The sequence below is a fragment of the Oryctolagus cuniculus genome, chromosome 6, assembly GCF_964237555.1.
Source record: "Oryctolagus cuniculus chromosome 6, mOryCun1.1, whole genome shotgun sequence".
Lineage (NCBI taxonomy): Eukaryota > Metazoa > Chordata > Mammalia > Lagomorpha > Leporidae > Oryctolagus > Oryctolagus cuniculus.
The window spans coordinates 165,752,421-165,778,356 of record NC_091437.1 but is presented as its reverse complement, the minus strand read 5'-3'; the positions used below and the strand labels follow the sequence as shown (position 1 = coordinate 165,778,356).

The window sequence follows — 25,936 nt, the reverse complement described above, 5'->3', positions numbered from 1 at the left end:
CTTGCTGTTCTCTAGCCCTGCGTTTTAAACTTTGTTTCCAAAGTTCCAAAAGCCTGATTTGTATTTTAAAAAGTAAATGTTAGGCCAGCGCCGTGGCTCACTAGGCTAATCCTCTGCCTGCGGCGCTGGCACCCCAGGTTCTAGTCCCGGTTAGAGTGCTGGTTCTGTCCTGGTTGTTTCTCTTCCAGTCCAGCTCTCTGCTGTGGCCAGGGAGTGCAGTGGAGGATGGCCCAGGTGCTTGGGCCCTGCACCCCATGGGAGACCAGGAGAAGCACCTGGCTCCTGCCTTCGGATCAGCGCAGTGCCGGCCATGGAGGCCATTAGGGGAGTGAACCAACAGAAGGAAGACCTTTCTCTCTGTCTCTCTCCTACTGTCTCTCTCTCTCTCTCTCAGTGTCTAACTCTGTCTGTCAAGAAAATAATAATAAATAAATAAATAAGTAAATGCCATAAATTCTCCACACTAGAGCTATGCCTTCCAACTCTGGGGTCCTGTGGGACTGCACTTGGGCCAGTGCAGCGAGCAGCAGGCTGCTCGGCCGTGAGCGCCCCTGCCGTGCCGCTGTTCTGCAGGAGCGGGGGGGAGGACTGCTGGGGCGGGAGGGCTCGGCTGTCGGGGTTGTTTCTTTCCATTGAGATCATGTGCGTGCAGTGAACAGCACAGACCTTCTGTGTGAGGTTTGATGAGCTTTGATAAACGCATAACCCATGTAACTTACCCTCTAAAGTAAGATATTTCTAGTGCTCCAGATAGCTTCTACACTGCGTTCCCCTTTTTAAAATTCATTCATTCATTCATTCATTCAGAAGGCAGAATGGCAGAGAGAAGGAAATTATCCATCTGCTGGTTCGCTCCCCAGATGTCCACAATGGCCAGTGCTGACCAGGCCAAAGCCAGGAGCCAGAAGCCTCTGGGTCTTCTGCATGGGTTCAGGGGCCCAAGGACCTGGGCTGTCCTCTGCTGCTTTCCCAGGCCACAGCAGGGAGCTGGGTGGGAAGTGGAGCAGCCAGGACACAAACCAGTGCCCGTGTGGGATGCCAGTGTCGCAGGCAGCCGCTTTACATGCTACGCCACGCCGGCCCCTTGATGATTCCTTACAGGTTGTGGTTTGTCTTGTTTGTGGTGTTGCATCTGAAACTTAGCGTTTGTGTTCCTAAGTGAGGATGATCTATTTGTTGTCACCGCTGGTTTCAAGGTCGAGGCTGTTTTTCATAGGATGAGTTGGATGATCGCCGCCTCTCCCTGTGGTTTGTGTAGTTGCCGTCTTGTGATCCTCATTTGGATGTGTTCTCGGCATTCCATAGCCAAGTTCCCTGTGCTGCGTTTGACTCTGCTTTTGTGTTTTCTGGGTCATTTCCCTGCCCACTGCCGCAGGATAAAACCTGCATTCCTGTCTGTCCTGCGCCCTTCCTCACTCACAAGTCACCAGCGTGTCAGTTCTGACCCCTCCCCTGCCCAGCCCGCTTCTCTAGTCTGGCCACTCCCACTTGTCTGCTGCACCACGTCAGCTCCCTCCTCAAGCTGGGTCTCCAGCACATGTTTATTGAGAGCCTTGGGGACCAGCAGTGTTCAGGGCTCCGGAGCTGCGAGAGAGGACAAGACAGATGGGGTCCCCGCCTTCATGGCTGCAGTCTGGCAAGGGAGATGAGCATGCAACTCAAGTCATCAGCCAGAACTCATCTGAAGAAAACTGTGCAGAGAGGAAAGGAGGGGGTCTGGAAAGGAGGCCCAGACTTGGCCAGGCTGAAAGAATGACACAGGAGAGCGGGCCGACAGCAGACACAGAAGCCCCGGCGCAGCAGTGTGCATGGCCAGTGTGGCTGGCCCTGAAGCAGGGAGGCCCTCAGGAGGGGGACACCCAGAGTTTATGCCCAAGGCAGTAGGAAACCATCAAAAGCCTTTTAGCAAGAGGCCAAGGCCACTGTTTCCGCATGGAGAGTGGAGGTAGGCAGCAGGAGAGGACGCCTTCATGTCCAAGCGGTCAGGGGATCGAGGGAGGAAGCAGGCAGGACGGTGTTTCCAGCACGAGCACCAGGTACGCAGGTCCTAACTGAAGAGCGCAGGCTTGGAGCGTGTTAGACGTGGAGTGCCGCACCTTGCAGTATTCTCTGAATTGTCCTCCAAAGCCGCTTCTGTGGCACGGTGCTGTTTCTGACATGGGATGTCTACCAGTGGCTGCCACACAGCAACACCCAGCATGGTCGACGATTGAAGCCTGAGGACACTGTCTAATGGGACACGTGGGAGTGTGCCCTCCACTGCCACAGCCCGCCGTGTGCCTGCCCCTGCTTCCCGCGGGGCTCGCAGTTAATAGCGGTGTGACCCGAGCATCTTCCCTTGCTCTCAGGCCTTTCCGTTCGGTGACCTCGGGGGTCTGTCCTGCTGGACGTGGAGTCCCGCACAGGCCTCCCTGAATGCCTGCAGCAGCACAGAGGGGGCTTCTGTCTGCTCTGCAGACGGAGAGCCCCTCGGGCACAGCGCCTGTGACTTTTCCGTTGACTCGGAGTCCTGTGCACTGCCTGGCACACGGGAGGCGCTCGGGGTCAGTGGGGAGCGAGAATGCTCTGACCACAGGCTCTTGAAGGCCTGAAGCAGGTTTCATCCTGGAAAGATGACCTCAGCGCCTGGCGGGCTGACGGGGCAGAGGGCAAGACTGGACATGCAGAGCTGCATGAGGAAGTGACGGGCAGGCCTGAGCCAAAACCCTGGGCTGGGAGGCAGACGTGCGCACTCGAGCGGAAGGGATGCTCTTATACCGGTGTGGTCAGCTGGTACAAGAGGCCAGCAGAGGAGAAAGGTGGGCAGGACGCCCAGCTTCGGTGCAGGCAGAAGCCACACTGTGTCACTCAGGGAGAGGAAGTGCAGCAGGAGGGGCGGCTTCCGTCTGAGGAAATGCGAATGGGCAAGTGCAGGAGGCAGTGACGACGGGTGAAGCTCCTCTGCACTTCCTGGGAGGAGCCAGCCAAGGCCTCGGGGCAGGGAAGACCACGCGGCACCACCTCTGGAAAGTGCCTCGCTGTCCCTCCCTGTCTCAGTCTCTGAGTCACCCGAGGGCGTCTGCCCTGCAGGTGTTACAGGCTTACCTGGGCCTCATTTGCACCCGGTGTTCCTCACCGGGTGCGGCCAGTACGTATCACCATTGCCTGCCAGCCGGAGGGGCTGCACACACAGCTGCTGCTGTCCCTCGCCCCGGCGCCCTCTGGTGTCCTGTCACCCTGGGCCTTGCTGCTCCCCTGGGTCTGCCACTCGGGGTCCAGCTGCAAGGGAGGTGTGCTGGGCATGCTCCGTCAGTCCTCCCCTGGGCCGCTGGGATTTGGATCCTGCACCTGCCCCTTACTTCCCGGCCTTAGGCAGGCTGCTTCTGTCAAGTGCGGGCAGGACTTCTCTCTAGGGACGAGGAGCATCCGTAAACCATAGCGGAATAACACACCGTTCACTCTTGCACTGAGCTGGGTCTCCATGGCAGCCATGAGTGCTGCATTGGTGAGAATCTTCTGGAGCCCGGCGCATACCCCCATAAAAGGTGAAGCAGCCACGCCTCCCAGAGGTGGTTGACACGGGGGTCACGGCCACTTTGGGAGGGGTTCTGCAGAGGAGCATTGCATTGCAAGTATCACTCTCCACTGGGTTTCCCTCATTGTGTCTATAAGAAACCATGATTAGTTTTGCTGTCGTGAGAGCATCCTCACAAGGGTTATTTTTAGCGGTGAGCTGAAGAGGCCAGGATTGTCTCAGTGCGGTGTGTTTCTTTGGAGATGCTGAGTCTGTGTCAGAAACCAGGTCTCAGGCAGGGCAGGACTCCCCAAGGCATGTGCAGAGCCAGTGTGCATCGTCTGTTACCCAAATTGTGGGTCAGTACTCTTGTGTGATAAAAAAGTAAAATAAATATCAAGCAACTGGGTCCCTGCCACCCATGTGGGAGACACAGGTCAAGTCCTGACTTCTGTTCAGCCTGGCCCAGTACTGACTGTTGGCATTGTGGGAGTGGGAGCTCTCTTAGTCTCTGTGTCTGTCTCAGATGTGTTTGTTTGTTTGAAGTGAGAGAGGGAGAGGGGGAGGGGTAGATCTTCATCCACTGGTTCACCTCCCAAATGACGGCAATGCCCAGGGCTGATCCAGGCCCAAAGCCCGGAGCTCGGAGCTTCACCGCAGTCACCCATGTGAGTATCAAGAGCCTGAATACTTGGGACAGCCTCTGCCTGCTTTTGCAGGGGCTGGACCCGAAGTGGAGTAGCTGGGGCTAGAACCGGTGCTGCAGTAACAGGATGCAGCTTAGCTCGCCGCCCTGTGTCTCTCTCTGCCTCTCCAATAAAGAAAAATCAGTGACTAGAAAAGGGACTTTTTAAAAAATGATATAGAGGGCCTAGTGTTTTGGCAAAGCAGATAAAGCCACCACTGGTAGTGCTGGCATCCTATATGGGTGCCAGTTCGAGTCCTGGTTGTTCCACTTCTGATCCCGCCCCCTGCGAATGCACCTGGAAAAGCAGTGGAAGATGGCCCAACTACTTAGGCTCCTCACCCACGTGGGAGATCGCAAAGAAGCTCCTGGCTCCTGGCTTTGGACCGACCCAGCTCCAGCCGTTGGCAGCCATCTGGGGAGTAAACCAGCAGATGGAGACACCTCCCTCCCTCCCTCTCTCTCTTTCTGCCTCTGCCTCTGCCTCTGCCTCTGCCTCTGCCTCTGCCTCTGCCTCGCTATAACTCTGCCTTTCAAATAAATAAAATAAGTATTTTTTAAAAAAATACAAATATATAAGCCTGTTTTAATTATAAACTTTTTAAAAAAGATTTATGTGCTTGCTTTGGCAGCACATATACTAAAAACCTATTTTTTTATTTGAAAGGCAGAGTTACAGAGAGGCAGAGAGAGAGAAAGGTCTTCCATCCGCTGATTCACTCCCTTGGTGGCCGCAGTGGCCGTAGCTGTGCTGATCCGAAGCCAGGAGCCAGGAGCTTCCTCCAGGTCTCCCACATGGGTGCAGGGGCCCAAGGACTTGGGCCATCTTCCACTGCTTTCCCAGGCCACAGCAGAGAGCGGGATTGGAAATGGAGCAGCCGGGACTGGAACGGGCATCCACCTGGGTTGCTGGCACTGCAGGTGGCAGCTTTACCTGCTACGCCACAGTGCTGGCCCGTTAAGAACCCTTAACAGCCCAAAATCACTGCTTCAGATTGCTGTAAAAATGTCTGAAGACCTGTACTTTCTGTTTCTGTCTCGTCATGAGTTGCTCACAAACCCTCCCTGGACCAGGCCCCTGTGTGGCCACACCCCTCAGTGAGGGCCACTCTGCACCCTGGTGGACACCCTGTCCTCACTGGAAAAGATTGTCTAGTCAGTGAGATCGTGCAGAGTGTTCTGGCAGACCAGAGCAGCTGTCTGTTGTCTGCCCTCGGTTTTCAGAGCTCACGTCACTGAGGGGTGCTGCTGTGGGCCGCTGCTCGCATTTCTCCAGTCTCCCCTCACCAGCTGCCCTTCCTCTGGGCCCCACGGCCTCCACAGCCTGCACAGCACGTGAGCTGCCTGTGGCCTTGCAGCCCTTCACAGAGCATGCGTTCTGGACCTGCTGCCTCCTCTCTCCTTTCACAGAGAGCACTGTGTCCGTGACCCCACAGAAAAAAGTCTTGCAGACTTTGCACGGTACAGGCCACTTTGGTCAGAGCCTCTCTGTTGAGAGAATTTTCTTTCCAACTGGGTACTGCTTAAAAATAGTGACTTTGCCGCTTTCTGCTTCGTGCCATTGTATACAGTCATTTTCTTGTGTGGAACTTTGCTAACGAAAGATCTTAGCTTTAAAATGAGAAAGTCCTGTCTGTATAAAGCTCACTTTGTGTTTCGAGAAAGGAAAGCAAGCCAGTCGGCCTGAATCAAAGCTGATTGCCAAGGCGTGCCCCTGGAGCCCTGGCAGAAGGCTGGCCGTCACACAGCGGCCCTCAGCCTGTGCCCCAGCTCGACGACAGTCAAGTCCAGCCGAAGGAGACGGAGCTGGGAGCTGGGAGCCATGAGCCGTGGCTCCAGAGTTTCTGAAGTGACAGCAGCGTGGTGCCATCTGGTTGGTCCCTGACCCCAAACCACCAGAGGGACCACCGCTCCAAGTGGTGGCACTCCACATCAACGGATGGTAGGACAGGGTCTCTTATGGCTCGGGCATCTCTGAGAATGTTATGTCCCAGAGTTGTGTCCGGGACCGTGTGGCGATTGGTCTGTTCTGCTGGGAATGGGCAGGTGGGCCCACTTAGGCACAAGCGCAGGCGGGAGCGGCAGGCTTACAAGCAGCACGCGCAGACAAAGGTTCCCGTGAGCCCAGCCTGTGGAGGCCCTGCTTCAGGTTCTGGACATGCAGCACCGCGCTGCTGTCACTTCAGAAACTCTGGAGCCACTAAATCACAATTCACTTTTTAAAAACAAAAGGCTGGCAGTGGCGCTGTGGCGTAGTGGGTGAAGCCGCCGCCTGCAGTGCCGGCATCCCCTGTGGACACTGCTTCAGGACCTGGCTGCTCCACTTCCCGTCCAGCTCCCTACTAATGCTCCTGGGAAAGCAGCAGAAGATGGCCCACGTGTTTGGGCTTCTGCTACCCATGTGGGAGACGGATGAAGCTCCAGGCTCGTGGCTTCGACCTGGCCCAGGGGTGGCCATTGCAGCCACCTGAGGAGTGAACCAGCAGGTGGAACATCTCTTTCTCTCATCTCTCCCTCCTCTGACTTTCAAACTCAATAAATAAATCGTACTTTAAAAAATGATAAATTTTTTAAAAAGAAAATGCACATTTGATGTGGAAAACAGATTGTCCCAAATACTCTGTTTCTGTGATCCATGTGTACAGAGTTGTAAGCGTGAGCTGCCGCACTTTGGCTTTGCCGTAGCCCTCTCTCCATCTGGCTGTTCCGTAAGGGGCAGGAGAGCCCCACTTCACCCAGGCGCAAGAGCAGAGCTGGCGCTTTGCGAACGGCCGTCCTCGCCTTGATCTCAGTTCCCGTGGGGCACTCATCTTCACTCGGGGTGCATCTGCTGTGGGAGAAAAATGCTTAGGAATTTATTCCACTCACAGAACACCAGTGGACTTTACAAAGATGGGTAGGCCTTCTTGTTCTAAAAAACAAAATCCCGGGGCCGCCTGCAGTGCCGGCATCCCATATGGGTGCCAGTTCGAGTCCCAGCTGCTCCTCTTCCGATCCAGCTCTCCGCTGTGGCCTGAGAAAGCAATAGAAGATGCCCAAGTCCTTGGGCCCCTGCGCCCGTGTGGGAGACCCGGAAGAAGCTCCTGGCGCCTGGCTTCAGATCAGCACAGCTTCAGCCATTGTGGCCATTTGTGGAATGAACCAGCAGATGGAAGACCTTTCTTTCTGTCTCTCTCACTCTGTGTCTGTAACTTAGTTTCTCACATAAATAAGTAAAATCTTTAAAAAAATAAAATCCCATTTTTGGGGAAAATAAAACATTGGAGAATTGTTATGCATAACAGAAGAAGTTGCTCCAGGTGATTTTATATGAGATAAAAGTAGGTAATTGACTTCAGTACATGAAGCATAATACCCTATTCTTTTTCAAAGATGGATTGATTTGAAAGGCAGAATTACAGAGAGGCAGAGGCAGAGCGAGAGAGGTCTTCCATCGATGGTGCACTCCGCAGATGGCCACAACGGCCAGAGATGGGCCGATCTGAAGCCAGGACCTGGAGCTTCTTCCAGGTCTCCCACACAGGTGCAGGGGCTCAAGGACTTGGGCCATCTTCTGCTCTCCCAGGCCATAGCAGAGAGCTGGATCAGAAGAGGAGCAGCCAGGACAAGAATTGGCACCCATATGGGATGCTGGCACTACAGGCGGTGGCTTTACCTGCCATACCACAACCCCGGCCCCAGCACCCCAGCACCCCAGCACCCTACCCTATAAGCATGCGTTACAGATGAACAGAAGGTGCGCACTGTGGGCTCCCTGAAGCCTCCTCTGCTGTGTAAGAGCTGCGTGGCCCTAAGCAGCTGGTTGTGCTTTTCTGAGCTTCAGTTCCTCGTCTGTCAAGCACCTCCTGGAAGCATTCCCTTCCGCAGGTGTCCATGGCACATCCACGTACACATTACTACCCAGCACTTCTTAATGACTGAAGAGACCAGTGTGACCTAGCGGGTTAAGCTGCCACCTGCAGTGCCAGCGCTCCCATGTGGGCGCCAGTCCAAGTCCTGGCTGCTCTACTTACGATCCAGCTCCCTGCTAATGTGCCTGGGACAGCAGTGGTGGTCCCTTGGGCCCTCACACCCTTATGGGAGACCTGGAAGAGGCTATTGGCTCCTGACTTTTGCCTGGCTCAGACATGGCCATTGCAGCCATTTGGGGAATGAACTAGCAGATGGAAGATTTCTCTCCGTAACTATGCCTTTCAAATAAATAAAATAAATCTCAAAAAAAAGACTCCTATGAAAACCATGCAGACTGGGCATCAGCATTCTACCCATTCCACAGGAGAACAGATGGGTCGGGAGAGTTCTGTCCCTTGTCCCCTGGCATGTGGGACAGCGCACAGAGCGTCCATTTGTGTCCTTCAGTTTACGCTGCACTCTGCCATGTGCAGCACAGGGCGTCACAGCCACCATCCTGTGGGTACTTAGCATCCAGTAACAAGAAACAGAAAGGCTCAATGTTGATGAAAAAGGGGCAAGTTACAGCGATAGTAGGTATTTTGATTGTGAATTCACAGCGAGTTTTTAATTGGTGACCCAGTAGTCCGCATGTACAGAGAGATGCACTCCCATATGCTACTGCACAGGTGAAACCAGGCAGCCTGAACACGCTGGAAGCTTACACCAAGGATTCTTCAAATAATCAAGCCCCTTGACCCAACAACTCAGTTCTTGCGAGTATCTCCCAGGGATTCAAAGACCTGTACACAAAGATTGAGCAGCCGCCACTGTACAGTGGAATTTTTGAAAATGACCCAAACAGCAGGACCATTTAAAGACTGATTTTATTTATTTGAAAGAGTTACAGAGAGAGCTAGCAACAGAGAGGTCTTCCATCCAGTGGTTCACTCCCTAGATGGCTGCAACGGCTGGAGCTGCGCTGATCCAAAGCCAGGAGCCAAGAGCTTCTTCCGGGTCTCCCATGTGGGTGCAGGGGCCCAAGGACCTGGGCCATCTTCTGCCTTCCCAGGCCACATCAGAGAGCTGGATCAGAAGAGGAACAGCCTGGACTAGAACCAGTGCCCATATGGGGTGCTGGAGCTTCAGTCCTGTATGGTGGTTTGAATTACTGCTCAATTCTAGAGATGCAGAATTGGAACCCAGGTCACACAGCGTGTGAGGGCTGGAGCCTGGGTCAGAGCCCATGCCCACTGACGGAAAATTTTCTGTTTTCTGACGCTATTCATACAGTGGAATTCTGGGCAGCCTTTTTACATTTTACCTGTTTCCCCGGAGTAAATATTTGAATGCTGCAAAGTCATGACCTGGTTTCGTGTTTATAAGCTTAATTTACGCCATAGTGGTTGCTAATGAAAGGTACTTCCAAGCAGTAACATTGCTGTTTATTTTTCCTTTCTAGTTTTTGCAGTATCTTAGTTTTTCTACAGTAAGTTCATGTTCAGATTATCTTTATATACAGAAGGTCGATTTAGTATATATTAAGTAAAGATTTCATCAGTTTGCACCAACACAGAAACACAAAGTGTAAAATACTGTTTCAGTACTAGTTATAGCATTATTTCACATTGGACAACACATTAAGGATAGATCCCACATGAGGAGTAAGTACACAGTGACTCCTGTTGTTGACTTAACAATTTGACACTTGTTTAAGGCATCAGTAATCTCCCTAGGCTCTAGTCATGAGTTGTCAAGGCTGTGGAAGCCTTTTGAGTTCGCCGACTTCGATCTTATTTTGACAGGGTCATAGTCAAAATGGAAGTTCACTCCTCCTTTCAGAGAAAGGTACCTCCTTTGATGGCCCCATTCTTTCCACTGGGATCTCACTCGCAGAGATCTTTCATTTAGGTGGTGGTTGTTGTTGTTGTTGTTGTTGTTGTTGTTTTGCCAGAGTGTCTTGGCTTTCCATGCCTGAAATACTCTCATGGGCTCTTCAGCCAGATCCGAGTGCCTTAAGGGCTGTTTCTGAGGCCAGAGTGCTATTTAGGACATCTGCCATTCTATGAGTCTGCTGTGTATCCCGCTTCCCATGTTGGATCGTTCTCTACCTTTTTGATTCTGTCAGTTAGTATTAGCAGACACTAGTCTTGTTTGTTGTGATCCCTTTGATTCTTAGACCTATCAGTGTGATCAGTTGTGGACTGAAATTGATCACTTGGACTAGTGAGATGGCATTGGTACATGCCATCTTGATGGGATTGTATTGGAATCCCCTGTCACGATTCTAACTCCACTGTTTGGAGCAAGTCCGATTGAACATGTCCCAAACTATACATCTCCTCCCTCTCTTATTCCCACTCTTATATTTAACAGGGATCACTTTTCAGTTAAAATTTAAACAACTAAGAATAATTGTGTGTTACAGAGTTCAACCAATAGTACTAGAACAAAAAAAAAAGTACTAAAAGGGATAAAGTATTACATTGTACATCAACAATCAGAACAAGGGCTGGTCAAATCACTGTTTCTCATAGTGTCCATTTCACTTCAACAGGTTTCCCCTTTGGTGCTCAGTTAGTTGTCGCCGATCAGGGAGAACGTACGATATTTGTCCCTTTGGGACTGGCTTATTTCACTCAGCATGGTGTTTTACAGATTCCTCCATCTTGTTGCAAATGACCGGATTTCATTGTTTTTGACTGCTGTATAGTATTCTATAGAGTATATATCCCATAATTTCTTTATTCAGTCTACTGTTGATGGGTATTTGGGTTGGTTCCAGGTCTTAGCTATTGTGAATTGAGCTGCAATAAACATTAATGTGCAGACAGCATTTTTGTTTGCCAATTTAATTTCCTTTGGGTAAATTCCAAGGATGGGGAGGGCTGGGTTGTATAGTAGGGTTATATGCAGGTTTCTGAGGAATCTCCAGACTGACTTCCATAGTGGCTTGACCAGTTTGCATTCCCACCAACAGTGGGTTAGTGTCCCTTTTCCCCCACGTCCTCTCCAGCATCTATTGTTGGTAGATTTCTGAATGTGAGCCATTCTAATCAGGGTGAGGTGAAACCTCATTGTGGTTTTGATTTGCATTTCCCTGATCTTGAACATTTTTTCATGTGTCTGTTGGCCATTTGGATTTCCTCTTTTGAAAAATGTCTATTGAGGTCCTTGGCCCATCTCTTAAGTGGGTTGTTTGTTTTGATGTTGTGGAGTTTCTTGATCTCTTTGTAGATTCTGGTTATCAACCCTTTATCTGTTGCATAGTTTGCAAATATTTTTTCCCATTCTGTCGGTTGTCTCTTCACTCTCCTGACTGTTCCTTTTGCAGTACAGAAACTTCTCAATTTGATGCAATCCCAAATGTTAATTTTGGCTTTGACTGCCTGTGCTTCTGGGGTCTTTTCCAAGAAGTCTTTGCCGGTACCTATATCTTGCAGGGTTTCTCCAATGTTCTCTAATAATTTGATGGTGTCGGATCATAGATTTAAGTCTTTAATCCATGTTGAGTGAATTTTCATGTAAGGTGAAAGGTAGGGGTCTTGCTTCATGATTCTGCACGTGGAAATCCAATTTTCCCAGCACCATTTATTAAATAGACTGTCCTTACTCCAGGAATTGGTTTTAGATCCTTGATCAAATATAAGTTGGCTGTAGATGTTTGGATTGATTTCTGGTGTTTCTATTCTGTTCCATTGGTCTATCCATCTGTTTCTGTACCAGTACCATGCTGTTTTGATAACAACTGCCCTGTAGTATGTCCTGAAATCTGGTATTGTGATGCCTCTAACTTTGTTTTTGTTGTACAAGATTGCTTTAGCTATTCGAGGTCCTTGTGCCTCCAATGAATTTCAGCATCATTTTTTCTAGATCTGAGAAGAAGGTCTTTGGTATCTTGATTGGTATTGCATTGAATGTATCAATTGCTTTTGGGAGAATGGACATTTTGATGATATTGATTCTTCCAATCCATGAGCATGGAAAATTTTTCCATTTTTTGGTATCCTCTTCTATTTCTTTCTTTAAGGTTTTGTAATTCTCATCGTAGAGATCTTTAACGTCCTTGGTTAAGTTTATTACAAGGTATTTGATTGTTTTTGTAGCTATTGTGAATGGGATTGATCTTAGAAGTTCTTCCTCAGCCGTGGCATTGCCTGAGTATACAAAGGCTGTTGATTTTTGTGCATTGATTTTATACCCTGCTACTTTGCCAAAGTCTTCTATGAGTTCCAATAGTCTCTTAGTAGAGTTCTTTGGATCCCTTAAATAAAGAACCATATCATCTGCAAAGAGGATAGTTTGAGTTCTTCCTTCCCAATTTGTATCCTTTAATTTCTTTTTCTTGCCTAATGGCTCTGGCTAAAACTTCGAGAACTATATTAAATAGCAGTGGTGAGAGTGGGCATCCCTGTCTGGTACCAGATCTCAGTGAAAATGTTTCCAACTTTTCCCCATTCAATAGGATGCTGGCTGTGGGTTTTTCATAAATTGCTTTGATTGTATTGAGGAATGTTCCTTCCATACCCAGTTTGCTTAGAGTTTTCATCATGAACGGGTGTTGTATTTTATCAAATGCTTTCTCGGCGTCTATTGAGATAATCATATGGTTTTTGTTCTGCAGTCTGTTAATGTGGTGTATCACATTGATTGATTTGCACACATTAAACCATCCCTGCATACCAGGGATAAATCCCACTTGGTCTGGGTGGATGATCTTTCTGATGTGTTGTTGCATTCTATTGGCGAGAATTTTATTGAGGATTTTTGCATCTATGTTCATCAGGGATATTGGTCTGTAATTCTCTTTCAATGCTGCATCTTTTTCCAGCTTAGGAATTAAGGTGATGCTGGCTTCACAGAAAGAATTTGGGAGGATTCCCTCTTTTTTGATTGTTCTGAATAGTTTGAGAAGAATTGGAGTTAGTTCTTCTTTAAATGTCTGGTAGAATTCAGCAGTGAATCCATCTGGTCCTGGGCTTTTCTTTGTTGGGAGGGCCTTTATTACTGTTTCAATTTCTGACTCAGTTATGGGTCTATTTAGGTTTTCTGTGTCTTCCTGGTTCAATTTAGGTAGGTTGCATGTGTCCAGGAATCTATCCATTTCTGATAGGTTTCCCTGTTTGCTGGCATACAAGTCCTTGTAGTAATTTCTGATGATTCTTTTTATTTCTGTGGTGTCTGTTGTTACGTTTCCTTTTTCATCTCTGATTTTACTGATTTGGGTCTTTTCTTTTTTTAGTTAGTTGGGCCAATGGGGTGTCAATTTTGTTTATTTTAAATACCCCCCCAAGTCACATGCCTTTGGGGTGCTCACAGCATGAGTTGGGCCTGCCTGGTGTTTTGCTTCCTGAGGCTTGCTCTACTTGCTACAGCAGAGCCAGACCCAGGCCCCTCCACCCTGTGCCCAGAGCCCCTCACCCGCACCCCAGCAGATCTTGCTTCCCAGCTGGTCTCCAAGCAGTAGCCAGAGAGTCACGGGTCGCTCCAGACCGTGGAGAACGTTGCTAGCCTGGTGCAGAGATCTGATGTCCTCTCCACCCGGCCTCGCGGTCGGCAACATCTGCTGTATCATTGCCGTCTGCTCCGCGTGTCCACACACCGGCCCCGCTGGGAAGTGAGTAGCGGATAACATACTCTTTGCTCCTGAGTGCGTGACGGGGAGTTTCCAGAGCGCTCCTCCCCCGCCACAGGCCGGCACTGACGTGGGGAAGTTAGCACAACCGCGCCCTGAGCCAGGCCGCAGGCTGCATTCGCGCTCCCAGCTGTCAGAGTATCCTCTTCTGGGGTCGCAGTCCATGAGCTCTTCAGTCGTGGGGTCTCTGACCTCGCTATCCCTGTGGAGACACGTGCTGGGGTCCTGCTGACCTGCATCTGGAGTGTCGGGGACCACTGCTACAGAGCTGCCTCTTGATTCCGGCGTTCCACAGCCGAAGTCCTGGAAACAGCCCCAGGAGGCCCCGCAGCGACCACTGCCGTCGGTGTTGCAGTTGACGTGTGTTTGCCGGCTCTCCTTGTCTGTCCTGCCCCTGAGCCAGTTTTCTTCTCTGGATCGGTCTTTCCCGCACAGCCACAGCTATCCGCGGGCTCCAAGGTCTCCTTGTGGGAGTAGACCCAGTGCCTTGTTCCACCGCGGGGCACTCGGACTGCATCCCTCCGGGTGCCTCCCCTGTGTGAGCGCGTGGGGACCACTCCAGAGGAAATTCAGGGAGGCATATTCGGCGTTAGTTTTAAACGACCATCTTCCCATTAGAGGGAGTTCATTGAGTCAGCAGTGTGCGTGCATCCGGTGTGCTAGAGATATAGGGACGAGGGTGTGGTAGAGCCGCGGTGCTGCTGAGCGGACAGCTCTCGGGTGAGGTGCGACGTCCACCCTCCTCGCTTACACGCCTGCGTTCCCGTCCTGTCTCAGAGGCCCCCCCTGCCAGCATGCCAGCTGTCAGCCTTAGCACTCACGGGCAGCCTGCTGCTTGCTGGGCCCATCCCGCGCCCCCAGGCAAGGACAGAGTGGAGCCCCTGTCCTGGCAGACTCACCTCAGAGCCATCTGCGGGTTGTTCCGACTCATGTGGGCTGTGGCGGGTGGGAGATACAGGGCCTTGAATGCCACAGTGAGCTGATTGAACTTGATCAGTGTAGACCAGGAAGGGTGGTCAAGCTTTAGGACCACAAAAACAACAACAAAGACACTGCCTGGGTCAGAGGGAGAAAGATTGAAGCTGGCAAAGACTTGGGCTACAACGGTGAACTGAAAAGGAGGAGGAGACTAAGCTCCCTTCTCCGTGCCGGCCCAACACATGTTTGCGTCGTGTCCTCAGTGCCAGACCTTATCAGGTGCAGGAAACAGGAAGCACGAGGACAGATCCGATGTGAAGCCTCCCTGTGTAACGGGAGGTGGTAGCTGCATGGTGCCTGCAAACAGTCTCTGTAGGGTGCAGACTGGAAATGAGACTAAGAGGACCACAGAGAAGTGCATGGGGCTGAATCCCGAAGGGCAGGCAGAAGTTGCCAGCAGAAACGTATGGCCAGGGGCCTGGGCTGTGGCGTAGGGGTAAAGCCACTGCCCACAGTGCCGGCATCCCATGTGGGCACCACTTCGAGTCCCGGCTGCTCCACGTCCGATCCAGCTCTCTGCTGTGGCCTGGGAAAGCAGTAGAAGATGGCCCAAGTGCTTGGGACCCTGCACCGACATGGGAGACTCGAAAGAAGCTCCTGGCTCCTGGCTTCAGATCAGCACAGCTCCGGCCGTTGCAACCAGTTGGGGAGTGAACCTGCGATGGAAGACCCCACCCCTCTCTCTGCCTCCGCCTCTGCCTCTGCTTTTCTGTAACTCTGCCTTTCAAATAAATAAATCTTTAAAAAAAAAAATAGAAGAAAGAAATGTATGGCGAGTGGCTGGTGTACAGGGGCCAGTGTGGCTGCTTGGGCATCGTGAAGTCCAGTCCTGCCGGAGTGGAGAGTAATTTTTGTAAATAAGACCCCCCACGACCCTTCATCATAAAGACCTGTCAGCTGTTCCCTGTTCTCTCATGGTAGTGGAACTTGCGCACTCCTATTTAAGTATGATTCCAGTACTCTGGGGACCGACCCACTTGCTGCTACGGCAAGACAGCTACATGCATGTAAGCGTTGCACGTCGGGAGGTGGCGCCTGGTGTTCAATCCGGGGTCAAGGTCCTTGCACTGAAGGAAACCTGCCGTGCTGCTCTGCTGAGTGACAGTCTGGTGCCGTGTGTGTACCTGTGTGTGCATGTGCCACACAGGTGCCAGTTTTATAAGATATGTGTGGCAGCCAACCTTCATGTATCATCATTGAGCTTTGCAGATATTTTTAAGACCATTCTCTTATAAAAGGAAGGGATTGGGGTGTTGCTGTGGCAGAGCAGGTGAAGCCAGTTCAAGTCCTCACTGCTCCACTTCGTGTCTGCCTCCCTGGTAATCCACCTGGGAAGCCACGTCCTTGGGCCCTTGCTCCCACATAGGAGACAGGGATGAAGTGGATGAAGCTCCTGGGTCCTGGCTTCAGCCTGGCCCAGCCCTGGCCATTGTGGCACAAATAAGTAAAAGGAAGGAATTTAATACAGAATCTGTCAGTGATTTTCAAGTCAGGAGTGAACTTGTTTTGGTTTTGATTTCCTTAGAAACCCGACGTGAGGCTCTCTCGCGGCAGCATTGACCGGGAGGACGGCGGTCTCCAGGGCCCGGTGAGCAGTGCCCGACTTTGTTCTCAGAGCGGATTTCAGTCCTTGTGTTTGGGGGCCACCATTCTGTTGCCACAAGATATGCTGATTAATATTTTTAACAGAACAAATAAGATAGAAAAATCCATTCTGTAAATAAAGCAAGCATTGTAACTAAGGTGAATTAACATGTGGTGTATACAGGCCAGAATTCTGACCCAGATACGGAAATTTCCTGTCCCGTTATTGATAAGGTTTGTTGGAAGCAGACCAACTGTTAACCCAAGAAGCACACAACGTCTGCTGTGGTACGCAGGGCATCATTTGTTAGAAGCACACAACGTCTGCTGTGGTACGCAGGGCATCATTTGTTAGAAGCACACACGTCTGCTGTGGTACACAGGGCGTCATTTGTTAGAAGCACACACGTCTGCTGCGGTACACAGGGCATCATTTGTTAGAAGCACAGGCGTCTGCTGCGGTACACAGGACGTCATTTGTTAGAAGCACAGGCGTCTGCTGCGGTACACAGGTTGTCATTTGCTAGAAGCACAGGCGTCTGCTGCGGTACACAGGGCGTCATTTGCTAGAAGCACAGGCGTCTGCTGCGGTACACAGGGCGTCATTTGTTAGAAGCACACGTGTCTGCTGCGGTACACAGGGCGTCATTTGTTAGAAGCACACGCATCTGCTGTGGTACACAGGGCGTCATTTGTTAGAAGCACACACGTCTGCTGCGGTACGCAGGGCGTCATTTGTTAGAAGCACAGGCGTCTGCTGCGGTACACAGGACGTCATTTGTTAGAAGCACACGCATCTGCTGCGGTACGCAGGGCGTCATTTGTTAGAAGCACAGGCGTCTGCTGCGGTACACAGGGCGTCATTTGTTAGAAGCACAGGCGTCTGCTGCGGTACACAGGTTGTCATTTGTTAGAAGCACAGGCGTCTGCTGCGGTACACAGGGCGTCATTTGTTAGAAGCACACGCGTCTGCTGCGGTACACAGGGCGTCATTTGTTAGAAGCACACACGTCTGCTGCGGTACGCAGGGCGTCATTTGTTAGAAGCACACGCGTCTTTTGCGGTACACAGGGCGTCATTTGTTAGAAGCACACGCGTCTGCTGCGGTACGCAGGGCATCATTTGTTAGAAGCACAGGCGTCTGCTGCGGTACACAGGGCGTCATTTGTTAGAAGCACACGTGTCTGCTGCGGTACACAGGGCGTCATTTGTTAGAAGCACACGCATCTGCTGTGGTACACAGGGCGTCATTTGTTAGAAGCACACACGTCTGCTGCGGTACGCAGGGCGTCATTTGTTAGAAGCACAGGCGTCTGCTGCGGTACACAGGACGTCATTTGTTAGAAGCACACGCATCTGCTGCGGTACACAGGTTGTCATTTGTTAGAAGCACAGGCGTCTGCTGCGGTACACAGGTTGTCATTTGTTAGAAGCACAGGCGTCTGCTGCGGTACACAGGGCGTCATTTGTTAGAAGCACACATGTCTGCTGCGGTACACAGGTTGTCATTTGTTAGAAGCACAGGCGTCTGCTGTGGTACACAGGGCGTCATTTGTTAGAAGCACATGCGTCTGCTGCGGTACGCAGGGCGTCATTTGTTAGAAGCACAGGCGTCTGCCGCGGTATGCAGGGCGTCATTTGTTAGAAGCACAGGCGTCTGCTGCGGTACACAGGGCGTCATTTGTTAGAAGCACACGCGTCTGCTGCGGTACGCAGGGCGTCATTTGTTAGAAGCACACGCGTCTGCTGCGGTACACAGGGCGTCATTTGTTAGAAGCACAGGCGTCTGCTGTGGTACACAGGGCGTCATTTGTTAGAAGCACACACGTCTGCTGTGGTACACAGGGCGTCATTTGTTAGAAGCACACGCATCTGCTGCGGTACGCAGGGCATCATTTGTTAGAAGCACAGGCGTCTGCTGCGGTACACAGGGCGTCATTTGTTAGAAGCACACGCATCTGCTGTGGTACGCAGGGCATCATTTGTTAGAAGCACACACGTCTGCTGTGGTACACAGGTTGTCATTTGTTAGAAGCACACGCGTCTGCTGCGGTACACAGGGCGTCATTTGTTAGAAGCACACGCGTCTGCTGCGGTGCACAGGGCGTCATTTGTTAGAAGCACACAACGTCTGCTGTGGTACACAGGGTGTCATTTTTTAGAAGCACACACGTCTGCTGCGGTACACAGGGCGTCATTTGTTAGAAGCACAGGCGTCTGCTGTGGTACGCAGGGCGTCATTTGCTAGAAGCACAGGCGTCTGCTGCGGTACACAGGTTGTCATTTGCTAGAAGCACACGCGTCTTTTGCGGTACACAGGGCGTCATTTGTTAAAAGCACACGCGTCTGCGGTGGTACGCAGGGCGTCATTTGCTAGAAGCACAGGCGTCTGCTGTGGTACGCAGGGCGTCATTTGTTAGAAGCACAGGCGTCTGCTGGGTACGCAGGGCGTCATTTGTTAGAAGCACACGCGTCTGCTGCGGTACGCAGGGCGTCATTTGTTAGAAGCACACGCGTCTGCTGTGGTACGCAGGGCGTCATTTGTTAGAAGCACAGGCGTCTGCTGGGTACGCAGGGCATCATCTGCTACGCTTCTCACTCGTGGCATGGTTACAAGTTTCACAGGCGTGTAGGGTGTGTACAAGTAAGATTTTTTCTTCTGGGTTTGTGGGGAGATTGTGTCGCTCCCCCACTCGCGGAGGAACGACACCGGGCCCTGTGCTGTTCTTCTTCCCCAGCCCTTCCTGGGTTTGCTGCCGCTCCCCCCTGCCTCCGCGGAGGGGCGGCACCCCCACCACTTCACCCGCTTCCGCGGAGGAGCGGCACACCACCAGCCAGCTCTCTCAGGGGTTCCTCAGGTGTTCCTGGTGCATGTTGTCTCTCTCCTCCTTTATAGTCCTCGTCCACCAATCCCAACTCTGCTGCCCACACGCTGAGCATGCTGCTCTCCTCCAATCAGGGGCAGGACCAGCTCCTGCAGCTTGTTAGTTGAATTGGTGAGGCAGCTGTGTGGAAGTTGTTGACTCCCTCTCAGCACCATATTGTGGGGGCTGGGCCCTGCTCTCCACAGGTCCCCCTTTCTTTTTAATTCTTTAAGGCGTTGATACGTGCCTGTCTTCGGTGCCCCGCGACGCATATTCTGCTCAGCTAGCGTTGCCCACAGGTGCTTATCACCCTACCAATCAGGCAAACCGAATCCGGGTCCTCTCATCACCATGTTGTGGGGAGGCTTTTAGGCGCTGATGCGTGCCTGTGTTCGGTGCCCTGCGGCGCATACTCTGCTCTGCTCGAGCTGCCCACAGGTGCTTATCGCCTTACTAACAGGCAGTCTGAATCCGAGCCCTCTCATCGCCATGTTGTGGGGAGGCGTTTATTATTTTTCTCTATTTTATTTCTCTCTGTCTCCGGGCATTCCTATTTCTCTCTTATTTTACTTCTATCTCTGGGCATTCTTATTTCTCTTAGCCCCGTGGGTTCCCGGCGCCCGCCCCGCCGCGGCTTCCCGGCTCTGCGTGGCTTCCGTGCCCCACCGCTTCTCGCGCCCCGCCGCTTCTCGCGCACACTCCACGGTCTCCGCGCCCTTCACGCTCTCCCCGCGGCCTCCGTGCTCCACGGCTTCTCTGAATCACAGCCTAGCTTACATCTCCGCTTTCGGCTTAGCTTTTCGTCTTTGCTCCCTGGGCTAATCTGACGAATCCCAACCTAGCTTACGTCTCCACTTTGGCCTACCCACGTGGCTTCACCTTCCCCTAGCTTGTATTTTTCTCTTTCGGTACTTTTCCTAGCTTTCTTCCAGTAGTATTTCTCTCATTTCTCCTGGCTTCTCCCCGCAGTCCGTATCCGAGTCTATCCCTAGGCTTTCACTAGATTCTCCCAGCACTTTTTCCATCCAGCTTCTCCCTAGGCTCTCCCTAGTCTCTCTCCAGTATTTTCCCGCTTCTTCCCTCCTAGGTTTCATATCCGAGTCACGGCACCATTATGTCGCTCCCCCACTCGCGGAGGAACAACACCGGACCCTGTGCTGTTCTTTTTCCCCGGCCCTTCCCGGGTTTGCTGCCGCTCCCCCCACCTCCGCGGAGGGGCGGCACCCCCGCCGCTTCCCCCACTTCCGCGGAGGAGCGGCACACCGCCAGCCGGCTCTCTCAGGGGTTCCTCAGATGTTCCTGGTGCATGTTGTCTCTCTCCTGCTTTATAGTCCTCTTCCACCAATCCCAACTCTGCTGCCCACACACTGAGCACGCTGCTCTCCTCCAATCAGGAGCAGGACCAGCTCCTGCAGCCTGTTAGTCGAGTTGGTGAGGCAGCTGTGTGGAAGTTGTTGACTCCCTCTCAGCGCCATATTGTGGGGGCCGGGCCCTGCTCCCCAGAAGATTGGTCTTGAAATTATTTTTAAAAAGCTAGCTTATGATTATTTCAACTATATTTAAACCTCAGGAGAAATCTTTGCAGATGTTTGTAGAAAAGTAGTTTAACTGTCTGATCAGCCTGTCCCCAGCAGATGTCTGGTGAAAGGGAATGTAGATTCCTTTGAAGACGTGCTGCGTCTATCAGGTTACCAACTCAGGAGATAGTTCTCCCACAGTGAGGCTTCTGCATGGGAAAAAAACACAGCAACACTGGGTGGCCTTCTAGACACTGCTGACTGTCCCTACAGCATGAACGCTTCGCTCAGATCTGTGCAACAGTTTGCCACTACATAAATTAGCACCAGGGTCGGAATTACTTCACCGCAGCTTGGGCCACTGCCTGTGATGCTGGCATCCCATGTGAGCGCTGGCTCACATCCTGGTTGCTCTGTTTCCTGTCGAATTCCCTGCTAATGCCCCGTGAGAGCAACAGAGCCCCCTGCCACCTGTGTGGGAGACCCGACTAGAGTTCTGGCTCCTGGCTCCAGCCAGGCCCAGCCCCTGCTGTTGTAGCCATTTGGGGAGTGAATCAGCAGATGGAAGATCTGCCTCTCTGCCCTCCTTCTCTTATGCCTGGGCCTTTGAAGTGAATAAATCATTTTTAAGTAAATAAACTAATACCCAGGCAGGCATTTGGTGTTGTGGTCAGTACTGCTAGGGATGCCAGCATCCTACATTGAAGTACCTGGGTTTAGGCCTGGCTATACTCCCACTTCCAACTTCCTTCTAGCACACACCTTGGGGGCAGCAGGTGGCAGCTCAGATGGTCGGGCCCCGGCCACCCACACGTGAAGCCTGGATTGAGCTCCTGACTCGGGGCTTCAGCCTGTTGTAGGCCTGGTGTTGCCAGAATGAGGGGAGTGAACCAGCAGACAGACAGTCTGTCTCCCTGTCTCTGCCTTTCAGATAAGGAAATAAAGACCATCTTAAAAAGCACCAGGTTTTGAAGTGCAGTTGTATACCCTGTTTTCTGGATCTTCCCATAGTAAGCAACTTTGAACGGAATGCAGCGCCTGTCTTAACTACAGCCATCACCAGTGAGAAGATGTGTATTGGGAAGTGACCGTTCCAGGAACTGTTCCTGGTCTGTGCTGTAAATTACATCTGTCCCCGAGATCTGGCACCTTGACGATCTGCTTGTGCAGGCTTGGCGTTTCCTGCCAGAGTGTGCTGTCTTGGTGCCAGACATTCCCTGGCTCATGAGCGAGGTCACATTGTCTGCCTTAGGACCTGTCTACACACTGGCCTAAAGATACTTAACACCTGACCACATGACTTGTTCACGTTGTTGAGGAGTGAGAACCCACAGGAAAACCAAATCTCTTCCAGGGACTCACTCCTCACAACATTGCTAATAGGAAATTAGAGAAAAGGAGGATTCCTTGTGTTTCGTATGTGGCACGTAGAAGGTAATCCCAGAGTAGTAGAATGAATGAGACGTACATGGAAGATCATGCAGAAGTGGCTTCTTGGTAAGAACTTGTAGGGCAGTCAGATGATACACAGTGACACCCCCCCCCCCGTCTGTGATCTCAGCTTGCCGTGCCCTCCCCCCCGTCTGTGATCTCAGCTTGCCGTGTCCTCCCCCCCGTCTGTGATCTCAGCTTGCCGTGCCCTCTCCCCCCCCACCCCGTCTGTGATCTCAGCTTGCCGTGCCCTCCCCCCCGTCTGTGATCTCAGCTTGCCGTGCCCTCTCCCCCCCCATCTGTGATCTCAGCTTGCCGTGCCCTTCCCTCCCCGTCTGTGATCTCAGCTTGCCGTGCCCTCTCCCCCGTCTGTGATCTCAGCTTGCCGTGCCCTCTCCCCCCCCATCTGTGATCTCAGCTTGCCGTGCCCTTCCCTCCCCGTCTGTGATCTCAGCTTGCCGTGCCCTCTCCCCCCCCGTCTGTGATCTCAGCTTGCCGTGCCCTCCCCCCCGTCTGTGATCTCAGCTTGCCGTGCCCTCCCCCCCCGTCTGTGATCTCAGCTTGCCGTGCCCTCTCCCCCCTCCCCGTCTGTGATCTCAGCTTGCCGTGCCCTCTCCCCCCCCCCATCTGTGATCTCAGCTTGCCGTGTCCTCTCCCCCCCCCATCTGTGATCTCAGCTTGCCGTGCCCTCCCCCCCCGTCTGTGATCTCAGCTTGCCGTGCCCTCTCCCCCCCCATCTGTGATCTCAGCTTGCCGTGCCCTTCCCTCCCCGTCTGTGATCTCAGCTTGCCGTGCCCTCTCCCCCGTCTGTGATCTCAGCTTGCCGTGTCCTCCCCCCCGTCTGTGATCTCAGCTTGCCGTGCCCTCTCCCCCCTCCCCGTCTGTGATCTCAGCTTGCCGTGCCCTTCCCCCCCCGTCTGTGATCTCAGCTTGCCGTGCCCTCTCCCCCCCCGTCTGTGATCTCAGCTTGCCGTGCCCTCTCCCCCCCGTCTGTGATCTCAGCTTGCCGTGCCCTCTCCCCCCTCCCCGTCTGTGATCTCAGCTTGCCGTGCCCTCTCCCCCCTCCCGTCTGTGATCTCAGCTTGCCGTGCCCTCCCCCCCGTCTGTGATCTCAGCTTGCCGTGCCCTCTCCCCCCGTCTGTGATCTCAGCTTGCCGTGCCCTCTCCCCCCTCCCCGTCTGTGATCTCAGCTTGCCGTGCCCTCCCCCCCGTCTGTGATCTCAGCTTGCCGTGCCCTCTCCCCCCGTCTGTGATCTCAGCTTGCCGTGCCCTCTCCCCCACCGTCTGTGATCTCAGCTTGCCGTGCCCTCTCCCCCACCCCGTCTGTGATCTCAGCTTGCCGTGCCCTCTCCCCCACCCCGTCTGTGATCTCAGCTTGCCGTGCCCTCCCCCCCGTCTGTGATCTCAGCTTGCCGTGCCCTCCCCCCCGTCTGTGATCTCAGCTTGCCGTGCCCTCCCCCCCGTCTGTGATCTCAGCTTGCCGTGCCCTCCCCCCCGTCTGTGATCTCAGCTTGCCGTGCCCTCCCCCCCCCGTCTGTGATCTCAGCTTGCCGTGCCCTCTCCCCCCCCATCTGTGATCTCAGCTTGCCGTGCCCTTCCCTCCCCGTCTGTGATCTCAGCTTGCCGTGCCCTCTCCCCCCCCCGTCTGTGATCTCAGCTTGCCGTGCCCTCCCCCCCGTCTGTGATCTCAGCTTGCCGTGCCTCTCCCCCCCCGTCTGTGATCTCAGCTTGCCGTGCCCTCCCCCCCGTCTGTGATCTCAGCTTGCCGTGCCCTCCCCCCCGTCTGTGATCTCAGCTTGCCGTGCCCTCCCCCCCGTCTGTGATCTCAGCTTGCCGTGCCCTCTCCCCCCCCATCTGTGATCTCAGCTTGCCGTGCCCTTCCCCCCCCCCCGTCTGTGATCTCAGCTTGCCGTGCCCTTCCCCCGCCCCGTCTGTGATCTCAGCTTGCCGTGCCCTTCCCCCCCCCCGTCTGTGATCTCAGCTTGCCGTGCCCTCCCCCCCCAATCTGTGATCTCAGCTTGCCGTGCCCTCCCCCCCCCAATCTGTGATCTCAGCTTGCCGTGTCCTCCCCCCCCCAATCTGTGATCTCAGCTTGCCGTGCCCTCCCCCCCCCGTCTGTGATCTCAGCTTGCCGTGTCCTCCCCCCCGTCTGTGATCTCAGCTTGCCGTGCCCTCTCCCCCCTCCCCGTCTGTGATCTCAGCTTGCCGTGCCCTTCCCCCCCCGTCTGTGATCTCAGCTTGCCGTGCCCTCTCCCCCCCCGTCTGTGATCTCAGCTTGCCGTGCCCTCCCCCCCCCGTCTGTGATCTCAGCTTGCCGTGCCCTCTCCCCCCTCCCCGTCTGTGATCTCAGCTTGCCGTGCCCTCTCCCCCCTCCCGTCTGTGATCTCAGCTTGCCGTGCCCTCCCCCCCGTCTGTGATCTCAGCTTGCCGTGCCCTCTCCCCCCGTCTGTGATCTCAGCTTGCCGTGCCCTCTCCCCCCTCCCCGTCTGTGATCTCAGCTTGCCGTGCCCTCCCCCCCGTCTGTGATCTCAGCTTGCCGTGCCCTCTCCCCCCGTCTGTGATCTCAGCTTGCCGTGCCCTCTCCCCCCCGGTCTGTGATCTCAGCTTGCCGTGCCCTCTCCCCCACCCCGTCTGTGATCTCAGCTTGCCGTGCCCTCCCCCCCGTCTGTGATCTCAGCTTGCCGTGCCCTCCCCCCCGTCTGTGATCTCAGCTTGCCGTGCCCTCTCCCCCCCCGTCTGTGATCTCAGCTTGCCGTGCCCTCTCCCCCCCGTCTGTGATCTCAGCTTGCCGTGCCCTCTCCCCCCCCGTCTGTGATCTCAGCTTCCATGCCAGCCAGAGTGAGGGGAAGACTGCCCGGTCCCAGGAGTGCTGCGCTGAGTGGCCTCGCCGGGCCCTCACAGCTCTCTGCTGTCCGCATTCCGCTAGTGCGTGGGTTTGCCCAGGTCCCTGTCCCAGCCCCAGACGCTGCGCTCGTGCGCACGTGGCCTCCTGGCCCCCAGGCTGCCCCGCTTCCCTCAGCAGCATTGACACACTGTGACCGTGTCTGGATTTCCTTTTTTTTACTTTTGCCCTTTTCTAAATATAACGATTTGATTTTAGCCCAGCTTGAATGCTTTAAAAATTGTCCCACAGTTTCAAGGAGAGTGTTTGGGCTAGAAAGCATGTGGGTTGTGAACAGGTGTGTGCTGCTGCTTACACACCAGTGTGTGACGCTGTGGAAGCTGGTCCCATCGTTGTGTGTGAAGAGTGGTGGTCTGCTGACTTCTGAGAGTCGTGTTGTGACTGCCCATTGTTGGGGCAGTGTGCCCAGTCCCCGTCCCAGCACACAGCCAGATGTGCACAGCCCATCGTTAGGGCAGTGTGCCCTCCCCCGTCCCAGCACACAGCCAGATGTGCACAGACCATCGTTAGGACAGTGAGCCCTCCCCCGTCCCAGCACACAGCCAGATGTGCACAGCCCATTGTTAGGGCAGTGTGCCCTCCCCCGTCCCAGCACACAGCCAGATGTGCACAGCCCATCGTTAGGGCAGTGTGCCCTCCCCCGTCCCAGCACACAGCCAGATGTGCACAGACCATCGTTAGGGCAGTGTGCCCTCCCCCGTCCCAGCACACAGCCAGATGTGCACAGACCATCGTTAGGGCAGTGTGCCCTCCCCCGTCCCAGCACACAGCCAGATGTGCACAGCCCTGGCTCTGACACTGCTGCAGCAGACTCTTGCCTCCTGTGCCTATTCCAGAGCAGTGCCTGCATGGCTGCCTGGCTGTCTACTTGACAGATAGAAAAATCTGCTTATTGAGACGGACAGCATGCCCACCTACTGTTCACTCCGTGAACGCTGTGCCGCGCCAAGGCAAAG

General features: G+C 53.5%; 1 protein-coding gene across 50 annotated transcripts in view; it reads left to right on the top strand.

The window, feature by feature from the left end:
- Positions 1–25,936, top strand: part of PTK2 (protein tyrosine kinase 2) — a 297,953-nt gene that overhangs the window by 257,607 nt on the left and 14,410 nt on the right. For 42 of the 50 annotated variants that reach the window (XM_070075578.1, XM_070075572.1, XM_070075548.1 and 39 more), the window contains one exon: positions 16,208–16,270. The exons of the other annotated variants lie outside the window; for them this stretch is intronic. In XM_070075578.1, coding sequence (XP_069931679.1) covers positions 16,208–16,270 — 63 coding nt within the window. The remainder of the gene's footprint in view (positions 1–16,207; positions 16,271–25,936) is intronic. 50 annotated transcript variants of the gene reach the window in all.